The sequence below is a fragment of the Syngnathus leptorhynchus genome, chromosome 3 (genome assembly GCF_054491065.1).
Source record: "Syngnathus leptorhynchus isolate UIUO chromosome 3, UIUO_Slep, whole genome shotgun sequence".
NCBI lineage: Eukaryota > Metazoa > Chordata > Actinopteri > Syngnathiformes > Syngnathidae > Syngnathus > Syngnathus leptorhynchus.
This window is the reverse complement of record NC_141197.1, coordinates 7,569,973-7,584,054: the sequence shown is the minus strand read 5'-3', so window position 1 is coordinate 7,584,054 and position 14,082 is coordinate 7,569,973. Positions and strand designations below refer to the sequence as shown.

Genomic DNA, 14,082 nt, shown 5'->3' with positions numbered 1-14,082 from the left:
GTTGCATCAAATGCATCATTATGGCATGTTCTAAAAGTATACTTCACAAAAACAAGGAAAAGGTTGTGTGGAAAAATATTTTCTTTTTAATGAAGCTTATTATGCAGTGTGTTTCGTGTTTAAGCCTCTGTGGGAAGACACATTGACAAAAGTGACTGCAAATGTTGACAAGCAAGTGCTGAGCCAATTGATCTTTGTCCTGGACACCATTACAACATCATGTTTTCAAATAAACCTGAAATATTTTAGCATTTGGCAAAGCAAGTACAAACACAGCCAGCAAACAGCTGTTAGTAACATTAGCACCTATGCTTCAACATGAGATGTGTGCAGAGGTTGCCATGGCAATGAATGAAATGCAATGCTTATTGCAGTGTGCAATCAGCATTGTTTTAAAGCTCTTACTTTGAGTTGCAATAAAATCACAATTACAGAGCCAAGAAAATCGAATCAAAAAAGTGTATCACAGCTTTAAGTTGGTTAGATTTCATTTGGTTTTGCTGGTAGGAGTAATTGATTACAGTATACACAAAGTTAATGTATCTTTATCTTTAATGTTAAGAGAAGATTCAATTAAATTAGAACAGCAAACTACGAAAACAATACTGCTGTCACAGCATTCGCTGGCCGGGCCCTAATAAAATCTTACTGCTGACTGACATATTGTGTGAGATGTATTCATGGTTAACCTAGCACTTCAGGCCTTTGCTGGTTGCTGACCTGAGAAATACTTTGTACATAAATTGCAAACAAAAAGCTAGTGACTTTTCAGAGTGAAGGTACAAAATACATTAAGAAAACAAATTTGAGAGTTTTATCAACAGTCACAGATTTATATGTTTCCAACAGGCGATAAAGCTGTTTTGTTCTTTTCTTTTCAACACAAAGTGATTGTGGGCAGACTGTTATCAATTGTCATGAGACAGACTACTGTGTATTTCTGCTTTATTATGCTACATCGAAAATCTTTTCGTAAAACCCTAAAGACAGATAACTTTGTACTTTGTGGTTGCCAATTTTGTTTCAGAGAAGCTTTAAAAAAAAAAAAAAAAAAGAAAAAGATAAGAAAACCACTATCCTTACACGTACCACAGTGTCTTTAAGTGTAGAAATGACCAAATAAAAAACAAAATACAATTCACAATACCTGGACCACAATATGAGCTGGACATATAAATCTAAGTAATGAAAAGCTAGATTTGCTTGCTACTGAATTGACTATCCATAATCTGAAATGACATGAAAGGTACAATATTGAAATATTTAATAAAGGCACTGGGCCTGCCCATACCTCACCTGAATTTAGGAGGCCATGTGGCCTTGAGCACCAAATTTCCTGCAGCTTTGATCACATTAAACATTAAAAATGTACATAGTGGATAATGTCTTACCCTTTCACTGTCACTTGTACAGAGATTTGTGTTGAGATGGAGTGCACAGCTGAATTTTTGTTCAATGTATCTGACCAAAAATGTACCGAATCATCTCCCAAGACGAGACAATTCAATTTTGTATCTCCGCAATCATTTTCCACTTCTACGTATACTATCACATCTGCTATGAGTCACCCTTTGTTAGCTGAATATGTGCAGTAATTAAGTGCTGGTAAACAGACACTTGAAGAATGCAAGCACCTGACATTGTTTTATCACACTCGGTACATGTGTAATTAGCTATTTTATTCATATTTACATTCATTTGTATCGTACCTGCTACCAAGCACAAATCTATGTGTCGTTTTTCTAGTGTATATATACTGTATATTCTAAGCTGGCTACATTGATGGCAATCATGGCAAAGCACTATCTTCTGTAGCTTTTTGTCAGTGACAATTTTGCCATTCTGGGCAATATATTATCTACAAATTGAAACTAAACATTTACATTCCCTCCATTAGCAAACAGAGAAGTTAAGCCGGCAGTCTGTTGAGGTGATAAAATCCATACTTTTAACGATGAGTGCTCATTGGTGATTGATGCGGCTGGCCCGGCCGGTCCGGTTGTTCCTTGCAGGTTTTGCAGCACTGAGCTAGCACGTTGGGCAACTGGCAACGGCCCAACCAGCGAAGAGTTTGACAGAAGCGGGAGGTTAGACGATCACGGAGACAAACCTCCCCTGTTTGGGGGACGGACACAGAAGTGATATTAGAGACCAACAGATGGAAATGTGGGACATCTTCAAACCTTTGATGCATTTATTGACATGTGCAATAAACTGATTCTCTTTCATGAGTAGCTGTGCCAAATAACTGATTTTGGAGCGCCTTGGGTGAAATCAGTGATGATAATATTTCAATGTTCCAGATTTGTTTCTCCTTTTTTTGGGACTGTCAGGGAGGAAAGGAAACATCTGGATTTCTTCTTAGTGAATTCTCCTCGGCTTATGTTGCTGAAAAATACATTTTGGGGTTTGTGCATACAAAGTTAAGGGAGAAATATTCTTATTCTGATTTTCTGTACATTGATATTTCCAAGTTACACCAATGGTTTATAAATACAAAGAATACAAACGTATTAGAAAAGATGTTTCGATTTAGGCTAAATCAATACAGTATTATGCATACACTGGAAAAAAATTGTGTCAAATTGACTCAAATTTACTTCAGCAGCTTTTTGCACCAAAATAAACGTGTCTGAATCAAGATACATGTTTTAAGTTATTGATTGTTTTTATTTTGTGCAACCGGATGTGACACAGAACATAGTATATTACACGCCAACAGTGTGCAAAGTGTTCCTGTCATCTTTTGGATTGTAAAGGAATTAATGCCGACGAGCTTGGATATTGTTTCGGTCACTGTGTATCAATGATTTTAAAAAATGTGCCACGTTACCGACAATTTCACGTTAGTGAGAGCAACTGTTAAATGTTTACACATTAGTGCAACCGTGTATATTATAATTCAAATTTATATAGCCATGATGCAACTACATTGAAAGCTGGATCATTTGTCTCAAACAAGAGAATTATGGATCATATGTAAAGTGCACTGCTGTGGTTACTAGACCTATAGCCGACTTTCATGCAGCATGAGGAAATGCTATGCGGATTCAACCTCTACAATGTAGAGTCTACAATGTAGAAATCACAATTGTAGACTCTACATGATTGTCTGCTATGAAATAAGGTCAGCATATTGATGTACTGCACTGACTGAGGAACAACACTTGGCTTTTTCAAACTATCTCCAGGGATGAGCATGGAACTGGAAAGAAACTGCTCCATAGTGTGATATAAAAAAAACCAGGGCATTCAGCAAGACTGAGTGAATTCTTTAAAAATCCTTTCACTCATTGCTTTCAATATCTTTTTGTCTCATTATGAAGAGGCAATAGCTAATCACAAGAGCCTTTTTGTAATCAAAAGTGCCATCATGGGGGTTACAAAAAAAAAAAGAATATTCCATGCCTTCCTGTTAGCATTATGTGGAGGCCAAACGAGGAGCTTGATGACTTTAAAAGAAGACAAATATTTAACTGCAGTTCATCAGCTATTCTGAGTGAGCCCTGTTCTTCTAAAGTATGGTGACTGTGAAGTCCTCTAGGGTTTGCAATTTATGACCGAAAGTACTTCCAAGTTCCTCCACGTATTGGACACTCTTTTTTTCTACTAGATGCAAATGTTTGTATCATAAGTTGTACATGACGCAATGGGATCAGTACCTTCCTTGGTGTGATGCAACAGACTGCAAGGTAAAATGGCTGTTACTTATAAAAGATGGGATCCAGTTATGGGCATTCATCCAAATTTTGGCCAAAGGTCTGAGGACGAGAAGCTTTTAAAAAAGGACGGACTAAGCAAGGACTGAAGTGGGTTCTTGTAATCATAACTGACTGGGTAAAGTACTGACTCAAAGAAACACTCCCAGCCTAAAACTGTTTTGCATGTAATCTGCCAATACAGATTAATCTACTTTCTGTCTCCAAATTGCCAGATACGCCAAGGGCATGTAGTAAAAAATACCCTCAGTTCGCTGGAACCCCCAACAAGGCTCAACAGGTCTGCCAAACATGGTAAAACTACACTTGCCCCAGCACTAAAATGAAGATGCGTCCGTGCATATATGATGACTGCACAAACCTGTTTACCAAAATATGGCCCATAGTGGCATTTTCATGTTTGATCGTACACCATTGTAATTTTTGTTCTAGTGTTTGACATTAACTTTTATTTTTTTGTTGTTCTTTATGGAACAGTATTATTTTTTTTTAATTGTAACTTAATTCTTGCACAAAAAAGGCTGATAAAATAAGACAGGTCTTCTTTCTAGATCGGAGAACATCTATTATCTTGCTTTTTTTCATTTAAAACAAATGACATAAATGATGAAAAAGAAAATGAAATGAACAATGCAGGACAAACTACTCCCTAGAACACTATACAATGCTTTCTCACTGTCTTGATATTCTCATCCCATCCACTTTCCAATCCCGGATTTGGTGAGCGGCTGGAGACCGTGGACTGGTCACTACCAAACGAACGGTCACAATTCAACCATTCACATTCACAGCTAAAACGACTGGACTAAAATATCACATTTCTATAGGTGGCGCCATAAAATAGGTGAATACTGCTCAGATTGGCCATTTTACTTGTTTGAACAGAGGCTAACCCGCACACTCAAATATTAAATATAGCCTACATATACTGGACATTAACTGCTGCTTGGAGACATTTTCCTTGCCATTGATTAAAATGCAAGGTATTCATTAGTTGTAAGGGGAGGGCTATACTATATATCTATATATATAATGTATCATATGTACAGAATGTTTAGTATTAGCTTGCTTCTCTCGACATTGTATTAGACAGTGTTAATATTCTCATTGTTTCATTGAGACGACAGAATTCATTTGACTGCAGTAATTGTCCAATGTTTTTTTGAGTTTTTCCTTGCCCTTTTGGGATCTTAAGATCAGGGGATGCTTTGAGAATAATTATCAATTTGTTTGTCTATGTGAAGCCCTTTGAGGCTATACAAATAAACTTGACTTGACAATGGTTGTGCAACAACATTTTAAGTTAAATGTATACCACTTTTCTAGGTCAGTTTCATAACTTTATTATTCAAAACGATTCGGTTGATCCCTGGACTATGGATATTTCTTTCGAAAGATTAAAAATCCAATATGGAAAGACGAGCCAACTGCAAAAGCGGAGACCATTAAACCTGCTCTAATGTGGTAGGTTAGACGTGTATGCCATCATAAACACTTGATTGCATTAGAGCGCTACAAAGGCACCAGCTGCAGCTAAATATGTCTCATTTCCTGCGTATGTCTTTTCTTCTATTGGCTATGCTTGACCCGCTTCACGCATCTCTAGGGCTCCAGCAGGCCCAATATAGAACAGTAATCAACAAATGGCAATGTGGAACATCATCAGTGGCTGATTTGAGTTGAAATATTGTGATGCACAAAGAGCCATTCTCATGTACCTGTATCATAGATCGCAGTTTACTGCTTTCAAACTGGAAAAAAAAAATCTCCACGTGTCACATTGAGGGTCTGTTAATAACATTTATACAAATATTTTAACCTCATTTTCTTATGCTCTGCTACATGTGGTGACATTTGGTGAATTTTTCTTTTCTCAAAATCCAAACAATATGTCAGCCATTGTCTAAAGCTCCGACCTCATAACCCATCCTAAGCCTTTCAGTGAAAGGAGCTCTAGGTTTCTGTTCTGTTCTGTTCTGTTGGGAGTTGCAGATTATTGCATGGCCAGACAACTGCATTTTTTTGTTACTGTATATTTGTAATGTTTTTACAATAATAATGATGATAATCATCATAAAACCTTAATTTCCCTCTTCTTCAACTTTGAGCACCTGCCCCTCCAGAGGTTTCTGGCACGCCCTAGTTCAATAGTATTCTTTTCTGAAGTGAAAGACGTTACTATTTGTTTGTTACAAAGATGAGCAAAATAATTTTTAGTTTTGCTCCAACCACCATTTTGTTTGAACCAATTATAAGAATCCTGCAGTCACATCTGCTATTGGGCACTTGAAACCTCATTTCACAGTTGTTGTTTTCATTTGAGAGGAGGGCTAGAAAGCATGCAACAAATGGTATAATAATAAAATCAGAAAAATGTGTGAAATTATGTGCATCATTGGGTTATGCTGATTTTAAGAGTCACATAAAATAGATATTTTCAATTATTTTGTCATATTATGTGTTGATTGAGACGCATTATTACTTAAATGGAGGAGCCTCTTGAAGTAATGCAAATTCAGTCAAAGGTTTATCTTATCCCCCCCCCCAAAAAAAAGCTATATGGAGAATTGCCACACTTATTAATTGCGTGGGTATTATTTCTAACTCTTTACCAGAAGGGTGTCTGTGACACTTATCCAAGTTACACTTCTGTGTGCTCCCCGGTTGCACCTCATGGCCACACTGAGTTTCATCCAACACTTCTTCTGTCTCAGCTTTTGTGTTAACACACTTAATAAGTCGCCGCCGCACTCCACCGCCACAGGAAGTAGAGCACTAAAGGGAAAAATGTGTCACTCACAATACATATAAGTCACTTCAAATATTGCAGAAAGTGCTAATTAAAGTGCCAAGTGCTTGGTTATAAATAATAGTGTGACATGCAGATTCACTGTGGTGATTGAGTTATACAGTAGTTTGAAAATGCAGCACTGGGGAAAGGAAAGTGTTTCATATTTCTTTAATTCCCTTATCTAGTATATGTATGGCAGCCATTCCATTCCAGTATCTGCTGAATTTTATTTTACAAAGCACAGTGTCTCATATGCACTGTACATGTGACAGTTATTGGAGGATGTGGGGTTGCTACTGTGAGAATGAAAACTTTATAAAGACCAGTAAAGCACCAATAAAGCCATATTCAAACTTGTAAATGCGCCTTTGTTGTTTAAATCGATGGCCAACTTCTCCAGGCAACTCAAAGGTGTTTTATTTTTATTTTTTTTATTTAGTGTCTCAGTTTTGAGAGTATTATGTCATAATTCTGCCGGGGTGTATTCATGTTGAGCAATATATGCTTTTTTTGGTGTTTGTTTTCTTCTTTTCCATCGAGCTATACAGTATATTTCTGCGCAGTCTATTCATTTGTACTACGACCTCACAGTCATAAGAATTTTGGGACATAGTTTTGTCCTTTTTCACCCTCATCTTGCCCTAAGCGGAACAATCTTTGTCAAACTGTTTTTTTGTCGTTATGTACATGTGTACAAATTTGATTTTGTGTGTTAAAGTTTGACTTTTGCAGATGTTTGTGTTTACTCTTTGTATGTTGTTGTGACCAAGTTTAAGATCATATATCCATAATAATTTTGCAAAACTAAAATATAGCATTGAAGCAGTGATAAAATATAGTTCACATGTAATTTGTTTCAATAGAGCGTACCTGTCCCCAAGAACCAGTTAGCCACTGAGCACAAGGCTGAGTATTGCATTTCTGGATATTGCTGGGCTTAAGGTCAGTGTCACAGAGATCCTCCTCTGGGCAGGTGACAAGTCGTTGCTGTCCTCCACCTCCACAAACCTCTGAACACTGAGCTCAACACACACGCACATGCCCACAGACACACCCACAGACACGCCCACAGATACACACACACTCACTCACGCACGCACGCACGCACACTCGCACACACACACACACACACACACACACACACACACACACACACACACACACACACACACACACACACACACACACACACACACACACACACACACACACACACACACACACAAACACACACACACACACACACACACACACACACACACACAGTCGAGGGTGAAAGGTGAGACAGGCTCAACCTTGAAATGATGTATGGTGAAAAGAACTTATTGCCTTCAGAAAATAGAAAGCAAACCAATTCCTCTGAGTGAATCATCTTTGAAATAAAATGGTGAAATAAAAATAAGCTTGTACTTCGCTTGGTTGCATGCATTAAATAAGGTTCACAAAATGTCAAGCTGGTTTGAAAGTGATATGAGGCACATTGTCAGAAACATTGTATTTCATAAACCTCTCCTTGAGGCAGTCAAAGTAGGTGTTGCAGGAGGAGCAAATATCACAGTTAAAGTGCTAAGCACCTGTCCCCAGGAAGAAGTGTACCAGTCCAGACATGGCCGAATGTTGCAGGGCATTTGGCTATGTGGCCTAGAGAACATTGCCCGACAGTGGAAAGGTCGTAGAGGTCTCTGATCTCGCATGTCGAAACACTGGACCTCTCTGGATTTTTTTCCACCTCCGCAATTCCTGGAACACTGCAAAAATATAACCAGAGTTTCTTCTAAAAGTATTGATTTTTAGTCTGCCTATTCAGCAGATTTGGCTGCCTGTTTACAAATATTGTACCAAGTCCAGGCATCTCAAGTATTTATTGATTCCAATAAATAAATAAATGAAAAAGTAAACATATAAATAAATGAATAAATAAATACATAAACAAATAAATAAATAAATAAATAAATAAATAACCAGGCATAGCTAAACTGTGCAACTTTAAGTTTCAGTTCATGTTACATTGAAGACTTCAGCTCTGAGTACGTTGAGGGGGACATGATTTTAACTGGGATTCACTTAAACGTTTTGCTCTGAAATACATTAAATTATTATGGCAACTATCTGCGGTTGAAATGTTAACATGTCTTCTACAACCATTATAATTTTTCACTCCTGCTTAAACTAATGCCAGAGAAAGCCCAGTCTGGACCCAAGAGGTAAAAAGAAAAATCAATCACAATTTCTTGCCTCGTGGCCATCAACTGGCCTAAAATATGCTAAATGTAAACAAACAAATTAACAGCATTTGCAATTCCAGTATTGAAAATTCAAATGAGGACTGCCCCCCCAAAAATGAAAAGAACAAACAAACAAGACCCAGCTCACCTTGGTCCATTCCCCAACTCTCCACATGGAGCAGGGGCGCAAGTAACAACGCTGGGCGGGTGTGGGCCTCTTGGCTGAGTCGCAATCAGACTCTGAACCAGTACTGCAGGTCAAAGTCCTCCAGATGGCACCCAGACCACAGCTTGTGGAGCACTGTCCAGAAACACAGTCACAAATCCCAACAAACAAAAAGCTGTTCACCGGATGAGCAAGTGACTACATGCGCAACCTCACTTCATTTCTAGTATAATCTTAGCTTACTCTTAAAATTGTGTTTGTTAGGATTTCTTTCAACTTAATACCTGCGGGCAACAAATTAAAACTAGAAAAAAAAGTGAGACAGACACTTTTGTTCCTCTGCTATAATGCAACAAGAGTGTAATTAATTCACAAAGACTTACAGAACTCCAGTTGCCGGTGACCCAAAAAGCTGCAACTTGTGTGGCGGCTGGTGTTTGTTCTAATATTGTGTGAGGAAGTGTCCAAAGATCTGACTGTCGGGTTGGTGAGATATCCATCATTGTTTTCTGTGTGGTGATAGGTTGAGAGGCTCCAGTCGTCAACATTGGGACAATGTGTGAAGAGTCAGGATCATTCGTAATACCAGATATTACAGTCGGGGGAGTTGAAATTTGATTGTAGTCATAGTCATCAAAGGGAAGTTCTAATGTGTACAAAAAGGAATCTGCTGAAGTCCTTTCAGGAGAGGCTTCTGTTAGAGTTTGTTCCGCTGTTGCTGGCTGAAAATCATCTGGGGGAGGCTGAGTGTATCCTTCCTGGTTTGTAGGCGGCTGGAATTGTGTTCCAGCAGACAACATGGTGTCATCAGGAGCCTTTTGATTACCTGACATGTACAGATCTGGGAAATAGGGAGGAGTGGAACTGTCAGAGGGAGGCAGTGAGGTCATACTGAGGCCACTGTCAGACACGCTGGAATCATCATCATTAATGGTAACCAAGTCTGGACTGAGATGGGTTGGATGCACATTTTCCAGTCTAAAATCTGGTGAAAATGTTTTGGATTCACTGGTAGCTTGTGTAAAATCGAATTCGGAATCTCCTACATTTCCTTGCACTGAGGTTTTTAAAACCTTAAGGGTTTGTGGCATAGTGTAAGTTGGGTGCAATTTTAAATCGTTCTCTCTTCGGGTGTTTGCTGTCAATGTGACAGTGTGACTGTTCTCTGCGTGTATTCGAGGAACCGAAGCAGCGTGTGATGGAGTTAATTCCCCAGAGTGTCGTTCCTCCTCTGTGGAATTGTGGTTATTTTTAACATCTTCTCTATCATGCCCCATATTTTTGCTACGTGTGGGCTCCCTGGTGGTGGCATCCAGAGGGGGGCTTGTGTTATTGTTTTCAGACCACAGGTGATCTTTCATCCCATCTTTTCGGAATGAATGTCCCGGTGGTGGCCGAGTGGCGGAGACAGGCAGAAGATAATCCTGAGCAAGGTAGTCGTCAAAACTTTCAGAATTCTTTTGAGCGGCTTCTCCATCTCCAGGCTTTCCGTTGTCCTTCAGGTTGTTTTTAGTAATGCTCTGTGGTTCTGCAGGTTTCGAAGAATGACTTGTGTCTTTCACACGGCCAGTTGGTTCTTCCTCATATAAAAAATCGATTTCGCCACGCTCGTTTGTTAAGTCTTCATGGAAATTGATGAAGTTGTAGTCATAGTAAAAGTCATCCACTTTAGGAGCATTGTCTTCACTTTCTATCTTATTGTGATAATGAAAGTCCTCAAAAATGTTATTCAAGTCATTTGGATTCTCATTTTTTAATTGGACTTTGGTGGGACTGTACTTCGGAGGCAGTTTGGCCACAGGTATGAAATTAATTTCATTCAACACGTCTTCACTTGTCCATCCACTTCCCGACGAGTCATTGTCACCAAAATTATCCACGATTTGTGGACAGTCCTGAATTGAACAGGTACTGAGAGAGAGGGGCTTCTGCTGCAGGTCGCAGTCAACGCCAGTGTTTCTGGAGCAGGTAACGTTACGCCGACGTAGTCCTCTTCCACACGTTAGTGAACACTGCATGGACAAGGCGATGACAGAAACCATTAGTCCAATCTCTCACTGTGACAGCGACTTTGACAAAGTGAAAGCATGTAATTATTATTATAATTATTATTATTATAATAATTGCAATTATATGACAGGCAACATTTACTTGTACTATATTCACAAATCTGACCCATTGTAATGTATTTGTTGAAATTAAAATGTCCTAAAAACACTTTTGGGACATAATATATCATGTATGAATGTCCATACTCAGGATTATACATATGCCTATTGAAATCCCTGGGATTGGCTGGCTGGTGACCAGTTCAGGGTGTACCTGCCTACCGCCAAAAGACTGCTGGGATAGGATTCAGCACGCCCACAACCCTCGTGAGGATAAGCGGTTCAGATGATGAATGAAAGAATGAATGAATTAAATCTGAGCTATAAAAATACTTCCTGTTCTTTGACAAAAAAGAAATCCCATGTTATATCTAAAATGTGAATGTTACGATTGACACTGGAAAAAATGGCTAATCAAGACATTTGTGTGAGTCCAAATAATCATATAACAAAAAATGATGCGCCAATATAGAATGATTTGAGGCAAGTAGAAGCATTCTCTTCCTAAACTGGGGGACATTTTGAACAGCTCCAAACACGACCTCCTTTTGACACATAAACCTTCATGCATCTGCTAGAAAGCTGAAGACTTAAAAGTTGCAGGATGGTGAGCACAATAATACACAAGAAGTGTTTTGCTTGAGACAATCCTGTCAGGTCAAGGACCAATATAGTGAGTGTGAAACACAGTCATACTTTAAATATCTCCATCCATTTTCCTTTACACTTGTTCTCATTGGGATCTCAAGTGAGTTGGGGCATTTTTCAGCTATTTATTTATTTATTGTTTATTTATTTGGGTTATTTGCTTATTACTTATTCATCGCTCATCTATTCGTTTTTACTCTTTGTGCTATTTGCTTGTATGTGTTGTGTAATGTGTCTAGTCACCGTGGGACGGTGGGAAACGTAATTTCGATCTCTTTGTGTGTCTTAACATGTGAAGAAATTGACAATAAATCTGACTTTGTTTTTGACTTTGACTTTAATGTGACCCAGACGATTAACTAGCTGCTATGTTTGATTCATTAGATGCAGGAGAGGTTGCGTCAGGTGAATTCGGGGTAGCTTCACCATGACAACAAATGCGCTCACCATGCCCAAAGCATTGGACAGTCCCTGTCACCTGATAGGTATGGATTTATCACTATATGATAGACAGAGAGACAGAGACTGAGAGACAGAGAGAGACTGAGAGACAGAGAGAGACAGAGAGAGACAGAGAGATGGATAGATAGTAGAGAGTGAGAGAGAGCGAGAGAGAGCGAGAGCGAGAGAGAGAGACAAAGATGTGTGTTAATGTAAATAAACTACCATTTTTAAACAGCTGACAGATGTACCGCAATAAATAGATAGATTTAACATGAATCCTGAAACTTCATGTATTAATATACAAAGACTATAATTATAGTTACTTTTATGTGCAGTAGCTTCATAAACGTAAGCAATCATTTCAGTTCGTTTTTTTAATTGAGTTTTAGTTAGTTAGTTAGTTTTCATTAACGACAACTGCCTTTGTCTGAATTTTTCCTTTTTCCTCAAGTTAATGGGGTCATCAAGAGACCTGCTTCAAAGATGTGGATGGCATCACGGTTGCCATGACAATGGAACTTTGGAGGATCGCAAAATAATCTTTTCTGGCACACCATGTGCTTGGAGAGAAAATAGGAAGTAGAAGTGGTAAATAGTAGAATTATTATCTATAGGCTTTCAACACAATAAGAAAGACGGTTCGCAAGCGGGTAAGAGTGTGGCCTGAGGGGGCCTCTGATGCTCTTCAAGACTGCTTTGACACAACATACTGGAAAATGTTTAAGCAGGCAGCCACTTACAGCAATCAGGCTGACATAGAAGAGTATACAGACTCTGTAACCTCTTACATCATAAAGTGCATTGTTGATGTGACACACACAAAATACATCATCTCTCGGGCTAACTGGAAGCCATGGCTGACAGGGTCTGTCTGTCCTCAGGCTGCTGAGGGCCAGAGACAAAGCCTACAGAGCTGGGGATGAAGCTGGCATGAGAACAGCGAGGGTCAACCTATCCCGGAGCATCAAGGAAGCGTTCACTTGCAAGATTACCGCCCACTTCAAAGATAGCAGGAACGCACGGAGCCTATGGCAAAGCATTCAGACCATCACGGACTACAAGCCCGAGTCGCAGAGCTGTGAGGGCAACATCCCTCTGCTCAATGATCTGAACCGCTTCTTTGCTCGCTTTGACGCTCAGAACAGCATTTGCCTGCTGAAGACCCCTCCACACGAACAGCCCCTGTGCCTCTCTGCCGATAGCGTGAGGAGGACACTTGTTGCTATCAACATTCGTAAGGCGGCAGGCCCAGACAACATCCCAGGTCGAGCGCTGAAGGACTGTGCTGATGAGCTTGAGGGTGTCTTCACAGACATCTTTAACATTTCCCTGCGGCAAGCCATCGTCCCCTCATGTTTTAAGGCTGCCACCATCATACCTGTGCCGAAGAAGACTGCTCCAATGACTAATGCCCCGTGGCAGTGACACCCATTATCATGAAGTGCTTTGAGCGGCTTGTCATGACACACATCAGATCCGTTCTCCCCCCCACCCTTGACCCCTTCCAGTTTGCGTACCGAGCCAAACAGTCCTCTGAGGATGCAACCTGCTCTGCCCTCCACTCAACCCTCACCCACCTGGAAAAAAATAGACATATGTGAGATTGCTGTTTGTGGACTTCAGTTCTGCATTCAACACCATTGTACTACAGCTACTCATCTGCAAACTCGACAAACTGGGACTCAGTACCTACCTCTGCAACTGGCTACTGGACTTCCTCTGTCAGAGGCCTCAAGTAGTATGTGTTGGCGACAGTATCTCAAGGAGCATCACGCTGAGCACGGGGGCCCCCCAAGGCTGCGTGCTCAGTCCGCTGCTCTTCACCCTGCTGACGCATGACTGCACTGCAACCTACAGCAACAGCCGCATGCTGAAATTTGCTGACGGCACGACTCTGGTGGGTCTCATCACCAAGGGCGACGAGACTCAATACAGGTCGGAAGTCGACCTTCTGGTCACATGGTGCAGGGACAACAACCTC

General features: G+C 39.9%; 1 protein-coding gene across 1 annotated transcript in view; it reads right to left on the bottom strand.

The window, feature by feature from the left end:
- Positions 1-1,009: 1,009 nt before the first annotated feature.
- adamts7 (a disintegrin-like and metallopeptidase (reprolysin type) with thrombospondin type 1 motif, 7) overlaps positions 1,010-14,082 on the bottom strand; it is a 57,230-nt gene continuing 44,157 nt past the window's right edge. The window contains exons 19-24 of the mRNA XM_085907761.1: positions 9,285-10,913; positions 8,884-9,036; positions 8,085-8,258; positions 7,381-7,527; positions 6,332-6,494; positions 1,010-2,115 (exon numbers count right to left, since the gene is read on the bottom strand). Coding sequence (XP_085763887.1) covers positions 1,949-2,115; positions 6,332-6,494; positions 7,381-7,527; positions 8,085-8,258; positions 8,884-9,036; positions 9,285-10,913 — 2,433 coding nt within the window. The 3' untranslated portion in view covers positions 1,010-1,948. The remainder of the gene's footprint in view (positions 2,116-6,331; positions 6,495-7,380; positions 7,528-8,084; positions 8,259-8,883; positions 9,037-9,284; positions 10,914-14,082) is intronic.